A 19,010-nucleotide genomic window follows, 5' to 3' on the forward strand; every position below is an offset into this window, starting at 1 on the left:
GACAGAGGCATATGGGCCAAATGCACGCAAATGGGCACTAGCTTAGATGAGAATCAGGCCAAAAGGCTTGTTTCCCTGCCGTAGAATCCAACAGAGGGAGGCTTGGATTTAATAAGAAACCGATGTTTTTCATATTTTGGTACAGTTTTATTCTTATCTTATACTTAGCATTAAATAAAATAAACGAATATATAGTGTAATCAAGAATAAAATAAATTACACCCAAGGCCAAGCATATTCACCTGATATTGCTGTCTATTAACTTAGCATGTTAAACTGTAATACATTCAGGATTGAGCTCGTAACCTACTTTGAAAATAACTCCAAGTCATTGCTTTATGAACGGTATAAGTGACGTTACCCGGGCAACTGTACGTCACTTCAGTGCGCCAGGTACTCGCATTCTCCGCAAGCGCCACGTGCCTGCTGAGTGAAAGAATCATCGCGGTGTGAGCTGGGAATTGGCTATGACACCATCAATGCGAGCTCGTCGTTCGAGTCGCGCTACCGCGCATGTATGAAGATTTTTGGACTACATTTCCCGCCAGGCATTGCGGCGGCGTTTGATTGGAAAATGTGGTCGGGGAATGTTACCCAATGGGAAGTCACTATACTGAAGTGTTTATGCACTGCTGGCGGGGTTGTTAACGTACAGTATGGCGGACGATGTAGAAGGCAGTAGCGGTGGTGAAGGGGGTGGTCCGTCTTTGGATGAGGAGGAGGCGGCCGGGCTCGCTCGTTTCGGCGTTGGCGGTTTAGTTTTTAATGTCTGTCTGTTGGTACTGGCTGTACTCGGGGTCTACAGGCTGTACAAGAGAAGGAGGGGCGGTGCGGAGACGGAGTGCAAAGAGCCCGCGCTGCCCAAGATGAAGAAGCGCGACTTCAGTCTGGAACAGTTGCGGGAATACGACGGGATTCAGAACCCGCGGCTCTTGCTCGCCGTCAACGGCAAAGTTTTCGATGTGACCAAAGGGAAGAAATTCTATGGACCCGGTCAGTACAGCAACAAATGGCACACCTAATAAGCAAAACAATATTTCACTGTCATGGAATGCAAATGTATTTCTGACCTCATACTCTTAATAATGCTTGGCTACGTATGTCTGTGTGAATTTCACACTTATTATTGGTATATTTGTATGCATGCTGCTTACTTTCTGCCCAACTTGCAGCAACAAATCAATATTGGCTATCTCTTTAATGACACAATTTCACCACTTAAAGTAAAGCCGTGAGGATTAGAAATTTAAGGAATGGCTTTTATTCGATTGTTGCAGGTTTTGAGTTAAATGCTTCATACCAAAACGAAAGGTGTGCAATTTTCTTCCGTCTATTGCACCAGTAAACTTCGTGGACCTAAAAACGCTTTTTTGTGCAAAGCTGGAAGCAATCAGTACTGCTCTATGGTAGCGTCAGTTCTTTTCTGTGCCACTTCCCCATAACCCTCAATTCCCTGATCTTTCAGATATTTATCTATCGCAATTTTGAACGTATCTAATGATATCGCTACCAAAGAGAATCCCGCATGGGTGGAACAGTATCCATGTATCTCAGTTTTAAATGACAACTCCTTATTTTGTATCTATGTTTCCTTGTTTTTTGACTTACTCATAAAGGCAACTTTTCAACTGTCAACCCTCCTTATGAACGTGTTCATTTATGTAAGGTCAGCTTTCTAGACGTCAAACTCTGTAGCCTGCCTTGATAGGAAGTAGCATTCTCTGGTGAGATTCAAAAGAGATTGGAGTGAAAGAGTTAGCTACCAAACCTGAAGAGGTGAAGGTCAGTTACAATTAAGGTTTTCAGTCCATACTTTTGCATTATTCTTCCAATTTTGTTCAATGTCTTTTGGCCATTGTGTATATTTTGCAAATTGCAAGACACTGTATGAAAGTAAGGTTGATTTTCATACAAGAAACTGATAATGAGTAAATGAGAGCATGCAAATATTGGTTCAGTTTGATATGCTGAAGTGCGTGAGATGATAAAAAGATGATGGGAATTCTTTGAAAGTCAATGTAGACAATGAACTGAATGGCTTCTTAAATATTTTTTTAAACTGATAGTTTATAGGGTTAATGATGCATCAGAGATAGGAAAAAAGGGGAGTGTTTGCATTTGTTGGTGAACTTTGCATCTTGTGTTGATGGATGATTCAGCTTGCAACAGGGTTTATCAATTTTACCACAGGTTTGAAAGATAAATGACATTTATTCTTTGTGGAAACAGAATCATATTCAAGTTTTTTTTTGCACAGAATTTTTGAAGCAAGTATGATTGCACGCTTAAGACTTTGAGAACTTGCACAGTTCACAAGTTCATTAAATAGCTTTGCTCTGTTTTAAATGTGAGAAAATCAAGAATGTTGGCAGCATTTCATTTTCATTTTCTAACGTTAATAACTATGTGACACAGTGTCAGTCCTGCAGATTTGTTACATGCTGTCTTTTGGTCTAGCTGAATGTGGTCTTATGAGGTTCATTGGCATTGAGGTGCTGGATAAACACTGCTGCCACACAATGTGTTCCAGCAAGGAGTATTTGGTAAATAAGTCATTACCTTTTATAAGGTGAAGTTATGGAATCAAATTAGATTGGTATTGCAAACCCTTCCAGAGAAGGCCTTTACCGTGCCTTTTGTGGCTACAGGCTATTCCAAAGTTCTCAACCATAGTATAAGGTGTATTCTTAATTTAGGGAATGAAATAATGAATTTGAATACAAAAGGCCCCACAAGGTGATAGTAGCCACTTTGACTTGGTAATGCAGGGGAGAAAGAATGCCTAAGACAGGGAACTTTACATCTCTGTGCTGTTGATCAGATGCATTATAACATGTTAGAGAAAAAACACAGAATTCTTGAAATTGATACTGGGATAGTTGCAAGACAGATAGGCTTTCCAAGTTTTTGTTTGGCTAAAGACTAGGTGAGAGTAAGAGTTCGGCACGGACTAGAAGGGCCAAGATGGCCTGTTTCCATGCTTTAATAGTTATATGGTTATAAAGCAAAAGCACTTACTCTATCATAGGATGTGGGTGTCACTGACAACATGCCAGCCTTTATATCTGTTGCCCTGATGAGTTTCTTTAATGAATCGCTGCAGTACCTGCAGTGAAGGTACTTAACAAAATTGTTGGGGTGGGAACAGTGTGCAATCTCAATTTTATTTTTCAAAGTTGCATGGGTTTTCTCGGGGCCGTAGCTCTTACTAGTGTATTTGGAAGTTTCTTTATAATGTGGACCTTGGTGCAGGTTACTATAAGCGATTAAGCAGCATGTTTCTGCTTAAAGAATGTTGCAGTCACTTCAGTCTTTTGTATTCGTGCCCCTTGCCCCATCGTAAGTATAGAATGTATTAGGACCCAATACCACTAAACTCTGTTGAAATTGTTTTACTTAAAAACTCTAGTTAATGTACTGTTGCAAATAAAAACAAAATGTTGTAAACCCTCAGCAGATCGGGTAGTATCTGTGGAAGAAGAAACAGTTTGTCAGGAGGGTCTTGGACCTTAAAAGGTAATTATGTTTCTTTTTCTCCAGGTGCTGCCTGCCCTGCTAAACATTTGCAGCATTTTCTGTTTTTATTTGACGTTAGGTTTAATTTTTCTACAGTTACATTTAACTATTATCTCTCCAATCTAAGCTGTAATTTGAACCCAAAAAATGCTGCAGGTATTGCTCACACTTCCCTTAAAGGTTCGTTGCATTTCTTGCTGGAATTGGATTGTGATTTTTAAATATTAACTAAGTACATTCAAATAGCCTTGAATTATTTGGTTGTCCAAGTGAATGTTAGTGTGTACGTGGTTAATCATGAGAAATTTAATAGAAATGGCAATTTCTGTTTATGTTAATATCTATGAACTGCATAAAAAGTTCAAAGTAAATTTATTATCAAAAGTTCATAAATGTCACTATATACAACCCTGAGATTCATTTTCTTGGCATACTCACTGAGATCATAATAGAATAATAACCATGACAGAATCATTGAACTTAGGCGTTCAACCAGTGTGCAAAATAAAACAAACCTGCAAATACAAAAATAAATTAATAATGAACAAGCAATGAATATTGAGAACATGAGACAGCGAGTCCATAGGTTGCGGAGACATTTCAATGATGGGGCAAGTGAAATTGAATGAAGTTATCCCCTTTGGTTTAAGAGCCTGATGATTGAAGAGTAATGGTTGTTCTGGTGTGAGTCCTGAGGCTCCTGTACCACCTTCCTGGCGGCATCAGTGAGAAGAGAGCATGTACTGGGTGGTGATCGTTCCTGATGATGGATGCTGCTTTCCTGTGACAGCATTTCATGTGGTGAAGGGTTTTATCTGTGATGGACTGGGCCGTATCCACTACTTTTTCTGGGACTTTCTATTCCAGGACTTCGGTGCTCCCGTATCAGGCTATGATGCAGCCAGTCAATATACTCTCCACTATACATCTGTCGAAGTTGGTCAACGTTTGATGGAATCTTCACAGACTCCGAAGTAGAGGCACTACCGTGTATTCTTTGTAATTGCACTGGGGCGAGGACAGGTCCTCTGAAATAATAACACTGAGGAATTTGAAGTTGCTGACCCCCTCCACCTATGATCCTGTGATGAGAACTGGCTCATGGACCTCTGGTTTCCCCTTCCTGCAGTCAATAATCAGCTCCTAGGTCTTGTTGAGTTAGAGTAAGAGGTTGTCGTTGTGGCACCACCCAGCCAGAATTTCAATATGCTGATTCATCAACACCTTTGAATTGCCCCACAACAGTGGTGACATCAGCAAACTTGAATATGGCATTGGTGCTGTGCTTAGCCACTTAGTCATAAGTGTAAAGTGAGTAGAGTTGGGGCTAAACACAGCCTTGTGGTGCACTGGTGCAAAACTCTCATTGAGGAACTTGTAAGATCAAGTATTCCTGAGAAGTGGCACTGAATTCAAGAAAATCAAAAGCTGGCATTGTTAATGTTGGAAATTTTAAGACCAAAAATGCTGGAACAAATAGCTTTGTTTTCGTCAGTGGAAGAAAGAAAGTTGAGGTTAAAATTTCAAATATTGTGACCAGCTGCAACTTCATTGTCTTTGAATTTATTTTCTATATCCCAAACTAATAAACATTTAACAGCATGTTTCCTTGCATTTGAACTCTGAACTAATATCATTAAATCTTTGGCTTACTAAAATATCTTTCAGGTACAATGTAATTGTGTAGATGTTGAAAGTATTGAATTTTGTTTGTGGGAAATCTGTCAATGCTCTGAGAAACTTTTTCCAATATTGTGCTGAAATTTAGTGGAAAATAATGGTTTAATGGTGCCTTACTGGCAGTGGTGTTATATGTATTTTTAACCTATTGCAGATATTATCTTCACTTAAAGATATTTGTATGCACCACCGCTTCAAGTTTTTATAGCACTGGTAGTATAGTCTTTTTAAGCCCATGTTCTAATTTTTTTCAATCACTATCACATTTTTATCTAACACCTTATACTTATTCAGCACATCTTAAGTATTGCATAATATATGAGATGTTATTCAAGTGTTAACCTTTTAATCACAATTCTGCTTACAATAAGGTTTCAAAATCAGCACATATTAGTGGTGTTATTGGTAGAATTGGGAATGTTAACCTAGAACCTAACTGCTCTGCTGTTTTTCTGCCTTTTGGATTATGCAACAGTCTTGTGCCCTTCTGAACAACTACACAGGAACTCCATTAATATCTGACTTGAAAGTGCAAAATAAAACCTCAATTTGACATTAGTTTCTAATATATGAATTTATAGTCCCCTGTTTCTGTAGATTCAAGCAATAGCCTTTGGGTAAATCTTGTTGAGTAGTGTTATCAGGTTTTGGTGCTATATAATGCTAAAATATTTTTGCTATAGCTGTTGGCATTTGAAAGCATTCCCACAAGTTGAACTATCTGCCATTTGCTTATTTGGAGGAAATAGCATAATTGTATGATTTCCCCACATCTTGCAAAAAAAAATTAAATGCAGAATAGGAAGGATGTGAGCTGCTGATTAATCAGAATAAATAATAGAAGGAAAGGGGAAAGATTTTTTTTTGTTTAGTGATAACTGATCTGAATTTTAAATCCTAAGTTTTGGATTGTTTTAGTTTATAAGCTGGTGTTTTGGCTTTAATAGCATAGATCGAATACCCTTTATCCAAAATGCTTGGGGCTGAAAGTGTTTGCATTTTGGGTTTTTTCAAATTTTAGAATATAAATGAGTACCTTGGGATCACCATTATTTCTGACTCTGAATTCATGTGCTACTGGTAAACAGTATTTGTCTTAAACTTTTTCATCACATATATATACTGATGCAGCCATTCAGCATGTTAGATTTTCATCAGCGATGATCTTGGCCAACTCAGCAATGAATTTCTCTGCTGCATCATGATCAGCAGTTGCTTTATCACGAAATATCTTTTTAAAAAAAATTAACTCTGTGCATTTTCAACCAGCCTGCTGAATATTCGCAATTATCTTCAATTTTCATTTTGTCATGATTGATCTTTGCTTGTTTCATGATCGGCACACCGTTAAAGTGGCATAAGTTCACTCCGCTGACAAATCCATTCTTTCAATACACAAGATCTTTATTTTTCCTTTATGCAGTGTTTTCCTATTTTTCATTAACTTCTGTTTATTACATACATGAAGTCACTTCTCACCGAGACCTGCGCATGACCTGAGAACCTTCCCAGCGCCTTGTGGAATTTTTCATTTGTGACATCACATCAGTGCTCCAAAGAAATTTGTATTTTGGAATTTCGGGTAAGGGGTACTCAACTTGCATAAACAAATGAGTCAAAAGACATTTTTTCAAATCTGAAATGATCTTGGTTCAGTTAATTTAGTTGTTTAGCTGGAGCTGTTTTGTATATGCTAATTTTTCTTTGACAGAAGATACAAGTGGCTGTTATTGCTTGCTCTGGTATGCACATAGCATAACTTCACAAAGTTAATAACGTGTGATTACATCAACATTTCTTGCATATATTCTGAGCTTATTTATGTGGAGATGCACTGCTTTATGGTGATGCTGAATTAGTAACTCATTATTGAGTACAAGGCAGTCTGATGATTGGATCCTTTATGCGGTTGGGAGTGGAACTATTTATGGTTAAGCTTACAACCTCAACTGTCAGCTAGAAGGAACTGAAGGTGGAAAAGTTAAATTGTAAGACCAATTACAAGTTTCAAGAAACAGTGAGGAATACAAGTTATGCATCCAAAATACTGTTAATTTAAGAATTTTATTAATCTCTCAATCTGACTAATTTAAATGCCACTTCCCCTTTAATTCTCGAGTATTTGATTGAGGTCACTTGGAAGTCACTGAAATAGTTTGTGCTTTTTTTACCCACAGCGGCTCTACTCGCACATTGACATTTTATGACAGCAGTAGCTTCATCCTGTCATGAATGAAACTTGAATGGTAGTTCGTATACCCAGGTTCAACCCCAAATCATTATAATTCACCTCCCAAGTGCAGTTGTCATTGTAATAATAAGGAGATGGGAGAGATAACAGACAATCTAATTCTGACACCTCCCTCCCCTTTCTTGATCTCTCTATCTTTATCTCTGGAGACAGCTTATCTGCTGATTCGCACAGCTACTTGGACTGTACCTCTTCCCACCCTGTTACTTGTAAAAACACCATTCCCTTTTCTCAATTTTTCCATCTCTGCCACATTTGGTGTCAGGGGTGCCCCTATACCTCCTCTCTACCATTCAGGGCCCTAAACAGTCATCCCAGGTGAGGCAACTCTTCATTTGTGAGTCTGTTGGGAATTGTGTACTGTATCTGGTGCTCCCCAGTGTAGCCTCCTATATATCAGTGAGTCCCAACACAGATTGGGAGACTGCTTCACTGAGCACCTACACTTCATCTGCCAGAAAAAGTAGGATCTCCCAGTGCCCACTCATTTAATTCTACTGCCATCACATTCCGACATGTCAGTCCATGGCCTCCTCTACTGTCGCGATGAGGCCACACTCAGGTTTGAGGAGCAACATCTTGTATTCCTTCTGCCTAACCTCCAACCTAAGGCCATGAACATTGATTTCTCGAACTTCCGGTAATGCACCTCTCTCCCCCTGCCCTTTTACCATTCCATTTCCCTCTTTCACCTTATCTCCTCACCTGCCCATCACCTCTCTCTGGTGTCCCTCCCCCTTTGCTTTCTTCCATGGCCTTTTGGGGAAGAACATTCTTGCTATTGAGGGAGTGCAATGTAGGTTCACGAGGTTAATTCCTGGGATGGCGGGGCTATCATATGTTGAAAGATTGGAGCGACTGGGCTTGTATACACTGGAATTTAGAGGGATGAGAGGGGATCTGATTGAAACACGTAAGATTATTAAGGGATTGGACGCGCTAGAGGCAGGAAACATGTTCCCGATGGTTCTGAACTCCCCCAGCAGAGGCCACAGAATAAGGGGTAGACCATTTAGAACGGAATTGAGGAAAAACTTCTTCCACCCAGAGAATTTTGGATCTGTGGAATGCTCTGCCTCAGAAGGCAGTGGAGGCCAATTCTCTGGATGCTTTCAAGAAAGAGTTAGAAAGAACTCTTAAAGATAGCAGAGTCAAGGGATGTGGGGAGAAGGCAGGAACAGGGTACTGATTGTGGATGCTCAGCCATGATCACAGTGAATGGCGGTGCTGGCTCGAAGGGCCAAATGGTCTACTCCTGTACCTATTGTCTGTTGTCCTCTCCTATCAGATTCCCCCCATCTCCAGCCCTGTATTTCTTTCACTAATCAACTTCCCAGCTCTTTACTTAACCCCTCCCTCCCTTCTGGTTTCACCTATCACCTTGTGGCTTTTCCTTCCCTACCACGCTTTCTTACTCAGGCTCATCTTTTTTCCCAGCTCTGATGAAGGGTCTTGGCCTGAACTGTGGACTATACTCTTTCCCTGGCCTGCTGAGTTCCTCCAGTATTTTATCTGTCTTGTTTGCTTGGATTTCCAGCATCTGCAGATTTTCTCTGGTTTGCGATTGGGCAATCTGGTGTGATCTCATTTGTTGAACATAAGAACAGTAGAGTGTTGTTTGACCCCTTTGAAACTTTCATGTTTCAGTAAAGTCGAGTCTGGTCTGTGACTTAATGCCATATACTGATCTTTTTCCCATTTTCTTAAAGTTTTAGTTAACAAACTGGCTACTTTTCAAATTTAGAATGAAGATTTGACTTAGCATCAATTGTAGAGTGTGGAAGTGTACCCAAAATATCTATGGTTAATATGTTGGAACAGTTCAGAGAAGGTATACTTGACCAAAGCCTGCAATGGGTGAATTACTGCCTTATGATGAAACGTCCTTTGAAGTAGGATCTTAACACTGGATGTAGGGAGAATGTTTCATTTTGAATTAAAAGTGGGGATCATGGTTTTAAAAACAAAGGCAGGCGTGAACATTTTTCCTGAAGTGTTTGTGAATATTTGCAGCTGTTTTCCTCTGTGTAGCAAAAGCAAAGTTTTGAATGTTTATAAAGCAAAGAGTTGATAAGAGTTGAAGAGTTACCATGGTAGTCAGGAATATGGAACTGAAGTTACTTCATTTCAGCCATGCAGTAGCACCTCCACTTTCTTAGAAATTTGTGAAGTTTTGGCATATCCACTAAAACTTTGAACTTCTATAGAGTACAGTGAAGAGTATATTGACTGGTTGCATCATGACCTGGTATGGAAACACCAAAAGCCTTGAATGAAAAAACCGACAGTAAAAAGTAGCTGATTAATGTAAACAATAAACCATTTGTGGGTCAAGAACCAGTCCCTAGGATACTGTACTATTTGCCTCCCTCCAGCCTGAAAAGGACTTATTTATTTCATCTGTTTTCTTTGTGACAGCTAGATTTCAATCTACACTAACACACTTACTCTGATACTTCATGCTGTTAACTTTTGTATCAGACTTTGTGTCACCTTGTCAAATGCTTTTTGCACTACATCTGCAGATTCTCTTCTATCAACTCTCTCTGTCACATCATCAAAGAATTCAAACAGTTTTTTCAATCATGGTTTACAGTTTCTAAAACCGTATTGATTATATTTCCTAGATGCTTTGCAACCTTCAGGGTCTACAACACTAATTTTGCCTTGTAATTTATGAATCTTAACTAAAGGGTTAGTAAAGAAAAACAAAAAGAAAAGGACCCATTTTAATTAAACAGTCAAATGTGCACAAGTTGGAGCTCAACACTTCACCATATTTACCAATCCTCAATCAATCATCGCCCCTAGCTTCATTGAATCAGGGTCCCAGTCTGGATCGAATCCTAAGACCTGTTCTCTCCAGTGTCTTCTTTCTTCGTCTCCCTCCGAACAAAAGCCCCAAGCCCAACCTTGGTGTCCCTCACCAAAAAAACCTCCCTTCAGTTCTCCTATCCTAATTGGATGGCACACATTTCTCCTCATCCCTTATATTCAACAATAACCCAAACAGGCTGACAGCAGAACAGACTGCTCTTACAGAACTGCTAAATGAAATACATACAGCATAACAGTAAAAATATGAACCAAGGCATTACACTAATTATTATTAGTAATCAGCAGTTCTTAGCACAGTAGCAGGGTAATAACTTGCTGCCATATCGATGTGATGCTTGGTAGCTGGGTTTTTAAACTTCCATATTTACTTGCAACATAGGTGGCAATTTGGTCAATTGAGTCTATGCCAGCTGCCTGAGCAATTCCAGTGATTCCTTTCCCCCACTTATTTCCCTGTAACCTATTCTCTGAACAAATACATGTTAATGCTCCCCACCCTGACAGCCAGTACTTCTTTTGGGATACAGGAGGAAATCGAAGTACCTGGGGAAACTGACATGGCTGTGAGGTAAACATGCTTCCTTCACACACGGACCACTGAAAGTCTCGATTACTACTACTGTTCTACTTTGCAGAGGCACTATGCCAGTCTCTCGTAATTTGTGTTTTAATTTTTCTGTGTACTATCTTAATGTAGCTGTTAAGAAAGACTCAAATCATAAACACAAGATTCTGCAGATGCGAGAAATCTAGAATAATACACACAAAATACTGGAGAAAGTCAGCAGGTCAGGCAGCATCTATGGACGTGAATAAACAGCTGAACATTCGAGCAGAAACTTGATAAAGGGTCTTGAGCTGACATGTTGACTTTTTATTCTTCTCCATAAATGCTGCCTGGTCTGCTGAGTTCTTCCAGCATTTTGTGTGTGTTAATGGAGACTACTGGTTGGAATGATTAAATTGTCAAGGAAAAGCTGCTGAGGAATGGAAAAGTAGAAGGTAACAGAATAGTGTATTTTGGGAGAAAAGAAAGTGAGTGATTGGTATGAAAGTAGTAACTGAATGAAAGAATAATGTGCATACGGCTAGAAGGGAATTGGATCAAGAGCTTGTGAAGGAAGGGTGATGTTGGATTTAAGATCTCTTAATTCTTGCACTTTATAGATATTTACAGTAATATATAATTATAATTTGTAACGAACAAAATGGCAGCCAAGCAACTGATTGGTGTTTAACATTTCCATATTGTTAGTAGTAGTTATCTGTTGACGTCAAATCTGTATGTTCCATAGAATGTTGAAACAGCAGATAGTTTAGGAGTTTCCAAAATTATATGAAATGAGCATGATGAGGAAAACTGATCAGTTGATTTTTGTTTGGTTTGGTAATTGATCAGTTGTGAAAGCGGTTTTCAACACTATGGAGCTGTAATTATCATTGTATGGAAAACAAAGCTGTTGTTTTAGTTGGTGCAGTCAATTGGACTAACTACTACTTGGCCTTAAGGGATCAAGATGAGCCAAAAGCCAGCACCTCCAACCAATAAGGTAATGGCAAAGACACGCAGGATCTGACACTTGACCTTCTCTAAATTTCTTCTCTCTGCCATATTTGTTCACAAGCTTTAGGGCTTCTGAAATGTCCTCCAGAATTATGACTTCCCTCTGTCATACTTAATGGAGACCCTACAGGCATTTGTTCCATTTCCGACATTACTCTGACCCCCACCTCCCCAGAGAGCGATAGAGTACCCTTGGGTGTCTCTTTCACCCTGGTGACTTCTATAATCACTTCTGTCAGCTCCAACATGATTGCAGAACCAGCTACATCTTCCCCTCTCTCCATACCACTCTCTTTTCTGCTTCCTATGGGGATTGCTCTCTGTGACTGCTTGCCCGTCACCATCCACTGGCACGTTCCCCTGCAATTATGGAAGGTGTGACACCTGTCTGTTTTCTCATCCTTTACCACATCCCAGGAACCCAAACAGCCTTTCCAAATGAGGTAGACGTTCACCTGCACCTCTTTCAACCTTGTTTACTGCATTTTGTCTGACAGTGTGGTCTCATCTACATTGGTGAAGCTAAGCATAAATAAAGCAGTGGTTTTACAGAGCACTTGCTTTAGCCACAGCAGCTTTCTTGAGCTTCCTGTTGATTGTCATTTTAACTTCTGACAACTTTTGCCCACTCCTGCACTGCTCTGCCTTCTCCGTTGCCACATAGAGGCCAAACAGAAATTGAAAAAAAAATTTTGCTTGCGTAGCTTATAACATTTGAACTCTAATTCCAGATAACCCACACCCTTATGTCCTTCTCCCACACATTTCCTCTTTAGTTGGCCTTTTCTAGTCCCTCCCCTTTACTTGGTTCTATCAGAACCCCCTGGCCAATCTTCTTATCAGGTTCTACTTATAACCTGCCAAGCTCAATCCCATCTCTCCCTTGCACTGCTATGTACTGGCAATCTTTTGTCTTCCAAGTCGGTTTCGTGCATAGTTTCAACCCAAAATGTTGACATCTACTTTTTGCTTCCACCAATGCCGCTAAATTTTTCCAGCGTATGTCAGTATCCAATATCTGACATTATTCTGGAGATAGTGCTATTCCGAGTACTTGCACTTAGAATTATTATATTAGAAATTCACATAAAAGTTCCAGGGTTTGAAGAAACAGTAGAGCAGTGTGCATAAGGTAGATGCTTAAAGTTAATACATGTGAAATTTATATGTTAGGATTTTCTTTTTTTTAATACTTTATTTTCAAAATTTTCAAAAAAAAACACAATGAAATCAACAAGAACACACCAGCTCAGAAATGTGTAAAAATGAAATAAGCAACAAAAAAGGGACATAACATTAGAGAGATGCCTATTGTACAAAGTGCTCAAAAATACTAAACATTAAATCTCAAATGAGGGCCATGAGAAATCAGCTGGGAGAAAATTGTTTATCCGCCCCCGGCCTTGTCCAGGTTGGCAAGAAATGGATCCCAGATAGCCGAAAATTTTTTAATTGAATTGGTTTCGAAGAACCTAAGTTTCTCCATCTGTATGACTGAGATCGTATCAGCCATCCATCTCCGAAAGGAAGGGGGAGAGGGTGATTTCCATTCCCTCAAGATAAGTCTTTTGGCAACAATCATCTCCAGCATCAGAGACTGTTGTATGGCTGCAGGGAAACAAATAGTAGATTGTGAACAGCCAAAGATGGCGAGATCAGCTTCCAAGGGGAAGAATCTTTTATAGGCCTTTGAGTACCAGTCAAATATTTTGGACCAAAATCCAGTCAGTAATGGGCAAAACCAAAAGGTGTGTGACAACGTGGCTTCTGTCCCTTGGCATCTATCACACGTTGGCGAGACAGAAGGGTAAATCCTGTATAATCTAAGTTTAGAGTAGTGGAGATGGTGGACAACTTTAAACTGGATCAGTTGGTGTCTGCTGTTAACAGAGCAAGCCTGTATCATAGACAAACTCTTGTCCCAGGCAGCTTCAGACAATTCAATGCCCAACTCCTCACTCCAGGCGTCTCTAATCTTCGCAGTAGACACTATAGTACAATCATCGAACAAACGTACAAACTTAGAAATGAGATGCCTGGAGTTAGGAGGGTTCTTTAAGATATCAAAAAATATATGCTTCCCTGGAAGGATTTCAAAATTACAAATCTTAGATTGAATGTAGTGTCTAATTTGTAAGTAACGAAAAAAGTGCGAAGGAGGCAGCTCAAATTTCTTTCAGCAGACTGAATGTTGCAAATCGCCCCTCTATGTACAGGTCTTCAATAGAAACTAGACCCTTCTCTCTCCAAGCATGATAGGTTTTATCTGGTCATGAGGATAGAAAGGAGTGATTGAAACAGATTGGTGTTTGTACCGAGGTCTTTGGTAAATTGAGAATGTTCCTAATTTGATTTAGAATTCTGACGGAATTTTCCAAATCAAAACCTAAACTTTTTGAAGTCCCAGGCTTTTCTAACTTAGAGAACAGTATGGCTGGCGAGGAGGAATTGACAACAGAGTTGGACTCCATACATAGCCACAAGGGAGCCCCAGAGGCTACGTTACCTGGAGCCCCCTGTTGCCAGAACATTAGAGCCCTAGCACTGACAGCCCAATAATAGTGTCTAAATACAGGAAATCGCAGCCCTCCTTCAGAATTGGGCTTTTGCAAATGAATTTTCGAAATCCTGTAATTCTTATAATTCCAGATATAAGACAAAATTGTGGAGTCTTAACTCTTTAAAGAAGGCTGATGTAAGAAAAATGGGGAGAATTTGACAAAGATAGAGAAACCTAGGAAGTGAAACCATTTTAATTGAATTTATATATATTCTGTTTAAGTTTTGAAATAAACTCCGCGAAGTTTAATTTGAATATTAATTTAGGATATTTGGGGATTGCTTAGCCAAGATAAGTAAAGTGATCTTTAACTACTTTGAACGGGACACTTTCCAAAAACACCCCGCGTGTAGACGTTGGAGAGGGGCACGAAGTCACTTTTTGTCCAATTGATTGAGTATCCCGATAGTCTGCCAAAAGAAGTGATTAAATCTAGAAGAAGGAGGACTGACGTTTCTGAGGTTTGTAAGCAGAGTATCACATCGTCAGCATATAAACTAATAAGTGTTTCAATACCTCCCACTTTCAAACCCAGAATATTTGGGTGACTTCTTATTTTTAGGGCAAGGGGCTCTACCGCGACGGCAAAAAGGGCCAGTGAGAGAGGGCAACCCTGCTGAACTGAACGGTGTAGGGGAAACAGAGTTGACTTGTCACCATTAGTTATAATAGAACACATTGGGCTGGCGTATATCAGTTTTACCCAAGATACAAATGACTCACCGAACCCAAACCTGTATAGTGACTCAAACATGTAAGACCACTCAATCTGGTCAAAAGCCTTCTGTGCATCAAGGGATAAAATGACTGCCCCATTAGCTTTCCCATGATCAGCATACATAGTATTAAGGAGGCATCTGACATTGGAAAAAGAGAACCGACCCGGGATAAATCCTGTCTGATCAGGATGAATGATAGATGACAAATGCTTATTCAGCCAGTTAGCCAGCATTTTAGTAATTACCTTTCTATTGAAATTCTGGAGTGCAATGGGCCTATAGCTGGCTGGGTCTGTTTCCTCTTTACCTTTCTTTAAAATGAGGGAAATGCTAGCCTCGTACAATGTTTTAGGCAAGGCTTTATCTCTCTTCGAGCAAGATATCATTCTGAAGGGAAGTGGGGCAAGGATATCACAAAATTTCTTATAAAATTCGCAGCCAAATCCATCTAGCCCTGCTGCCTTGCCGGACGGAAATGACAATGACAGAAGTTGTTTCTTCCAATGTGAACTCAGAACCTAGGTCCTCCCTAGCAGTGTCACTAGGTTTCAGCATTACAAGAGAATCAAAGAAGTCATTCAAATCAGATTGAGTGGCATTGCATTTAGAAGTGTAGAGTTCACTGTAAAATTCTTTAAAACAGTCACTTACCTCCTTGGGGTTAGTTAACAGGGTACCCACCCTCGATCTAATGCAGTGAATTGACCTTAAGGCCTGGGTGCCCCTGAGCTGCCGCGCCAGGAGCCCCTCGGGCTTGTCCTCCCTTTCGAAATGCTTTTGTCTTAATTTTAAGAGGAGGTTATTTATTTGACTACCCAAGATACAATTGTACTCATATTTAAGCTTCATTATCTTATTATAATCTTCAGAGGATTTCGAAGCCTGGTATGTCGCTTCGTGGGTTGGGAGAGTATTCTCAATCTCTAATAATCGCCCTTCTCTCTCCCTCTTAGCAACAGATTCATATGAAGTTATATACCCACCAATTATAATTTTTGATGTCTCCCAGAGTGTGGAATCTTGACACCTCGCCATTATCGTTAATTTCTATAAAATCTTTTAATCTGGTGGTGATGTTTTCTATAAATTTCTTAGCAGTGTGTAGGGAGGGGTTAAAACACCAGGGATAGATTCGTTTGGGAAGGGAGAGATTTAGGGACATTGTCAAGGGGCTATGGTCAGAAATTAATCTATTATGATATTTTGTATTGGTAACACAAGAAATTAAATGAGAGTCAACCAAAAAATAGTCTATTCCACGATAAGATTTGTGAACATGAGGATAATAAGAGTAGTCCTTGTTGGTGGGATGTTGAACTCAGCTGATATCTACTAAATTCCTAGATTTAATCAAATTATTTAGGACCTGCACTGACATGATGTTTGAGGGCGGGCGGGAGGATAATCTATCTAAATATGGATCTAGTTAGCAATTTAAGTCACTGCCGATTTTTATATTTGAATTATTGGCATCCGGAGGTAAATCAAAAACTTTCCTAAAAAAATTTGGCTTGTCTGTGTTTGGACTGTAAATATTAAGGAAGGTTAGCAGAAACGAATTAATGGTGCCAGAGATCATAATAAACCTGCCGAGAGGATCTGTGGTCATGGAAGTGAGTTGAAATAGAATATTTTTCCTAAAGGGGATAGCCACACCATGGGCATGAGAAGTAAATGGTGACTGGTAAACCTGCGATATCCAGCTAGACCTCAAACTGCGTTGCTTAGTTAACTTTGATACGGGTTTCCTGTAGAAAAATCACATCTGCAGATAGAGATTTGAGATGTCTTAAAAACTTTATCCCTCTTAACAACATGACCAAGCCCCTTAACATTCCATGATACAATTGTAATATCTTTGGCCCCCCAGCTGCATTCTACCACAAGACTACGTTAGGATTTTCAATTAAAATTTTCATCATAGCCATGAGTCTTGATGATCAGAAAATTCTATTTGAACCTCCAAAATAAAATCTAATTTTTATGTTCTTTTAATTTGATTTAGATTCTAGTTAATTCATCAGTTAAATATATTCATTGGATCATGGGTTGCTGTCATCTTTATGGAATATGTATTTGTTTATTTAAGAGCCTGCATGACAAGCTTTTCTGAAATTCCCTTTCAGCCAATTCCCAGTCTCAGTTGATTAACACAGGCAATCTCCTGTAGCTAATGATTTCTCTGAATTTGTATCTTTCTTGGAATGTGCTCCCTTGGAGCTGCTGTTATCATCATGATAATGTCTGTCGGTCAATATGGAGTCAAACAGCCCAGAACCTGGCTCTTAGGCCCACTATTTCACTGCTGACCATCTACACTAATCCCATTTATTACCATTTATTGTGTGGCCTTGGCAATTGTGCTCATTGAGGTGCTTCTTAAAATATTATGACAGTACCTGGTTCCACCAGCAACTTAGGCAGTATGTTCCTCAAATGCTCAACAAGTTTCTTACTCTTCATCTTAAACCTCTATTTTCTGGTCTTGGACATGTCTGTCAAGGAAATTTTTCTCACTGTCTACCCTATTTGTGTCCCTTTTTAAAAAAATAAAAAAAAAGTTCAGCTAGCTTTGTCAGATTCCGGCCCCAACCTCCACTGTTTCAAGGAAAATGTACTCTGCCTGTCCCATTTCTTCTCATAACTGAAACAGTGACGTCCTGGTGAATCTCCTCTGCACTCTCCAGATACTGTGGCAACCAGAACCACGCACAGTATGCCATCTCTGGGCTAACCAGTGTTTTAGATGGACCAAGGCTTTCCTTCTCTTTTATTTTTATGCTCTGACTAATGAAAGCAAGAATCCTATATTATCACCATCTCCCTATCTTTCTGTTTTGCCATCTTTAGGAGTCTTCGGACTCGTACATCAAGGTCTCTTTACTTGAATGGCACTCCCAAAGCTCATCACATCATGGACTCCGCCCAAGTTACCAGTATGATCCAGTAGCTTGACTATCAACTTCATTATCAACAAAACCATATCTACAACCTTACTAATCATACGTCCAACAGTCACATCCAAGTCATAATCACCGTGGTTATTAATGTGTTTCATTACCAATGAACCTTGGAATAGTTATGTCACCAAGTAATCTTGTGAAAATACCACACAAGCTAATGGTTTTAACACAAATATTGCTCATTGTTATGCATCACATTGTAGTTCAGTCTCAATTCCTAACAGCTGTTCTTGATTTGGCTTGGCTTTAAAAAATAAACATCAACTAAATATCTTGGCTGCAATTAGTCCTCTATTTTTTGGAGTTCTTCTTTTGAACATAGAACATTTGTGGCTATAGATATCACTTTGGAGGTTTAAGGACTTTCCAAATGATCCCAGTTTCTGCATGTGTTGCTGTCTCTGTCCACCTGCCCTGGAGTGCAAGTATATAAGAATATGGTCTGACTTAAATGCCCTGCTGGTGTTTCCCAGCATAGTGCTCTTGACAAGAAGTAGAAGTTATTATATTTTTTAAAAATAACAAGTGCAATAAAATGGTTGGAACTGATCAGTTTAAAGTTCACCAGTCAGCCTGCTTCCTAAGTGAAGAAATTTAAAAGTTGATGGCTGTGAAAGAACATAGATGACAGGGAAATAAGTAGGGAAATGGGAGTGGTGGAATTGCTAAGCACTTGATAAGGTGAATGGCTATCTTCTGTGTCATATGAAATATGAGATTTCATAGTGGGAAACTAAACTGAATTTGTAATATTTCTAGCTTCCAAGTCTTTAAAGCGCAAGTCCAGTTTCACTAATTACTGTTCTTGATCTACCTGATTTCATATTCCTGATACTATCTTCTTCCCACTGAAACTGCCAGGACCATCCCATCAATTCCACTTCCCTGCTGATTTCTGGGATTCTTTCACACTATGCCC

At 39.5% G+C, this 19,010-nt stretch overlaps 1 protein-coding gene across 4 annotated transcripts in view; it reads left to right on the top strand.

The window, feature by feature from the left end:
• Positions 1–639: 639 nt before the first annotated feature.
• The window catches only part of LOC134345623 (membrane-associated progesterone receptor component 2-like), a 32,269-nt gene continuing 13,898 nt past the window's right edge, over positions 640–19,010 (top strand). For all 4 annotated transcript variants that reach the window (XR_010017735.1, XM_063046577.1, XM_063046576.1 and 1 more), the window contains exon 1: positions 640–993. Coding sequence is in view for 3 of the 4 variants with exons in the window: in XM_063046577.1 (XP_062902647.1) it covers positions 657–993 (337 nt within the window). In the remaining variant the exon portion in view is untranslated. The remainder of the gene's footprint in view (positions 994–19,010) is intronic.

This window comes from Mobula hypostoma, chromosome 4 (genome assembly GCF_963921235.1).
Source record: "Mobula hypostoma chromosome 4, sMobHyp1.1, whole genome shotgun sequence".
NCBI lineage: Eukaryota > Metazoa > Chordata > Chondrichthyes > Myliobatiformes > Myliobatidae > Mobula > Mobula hypostoma.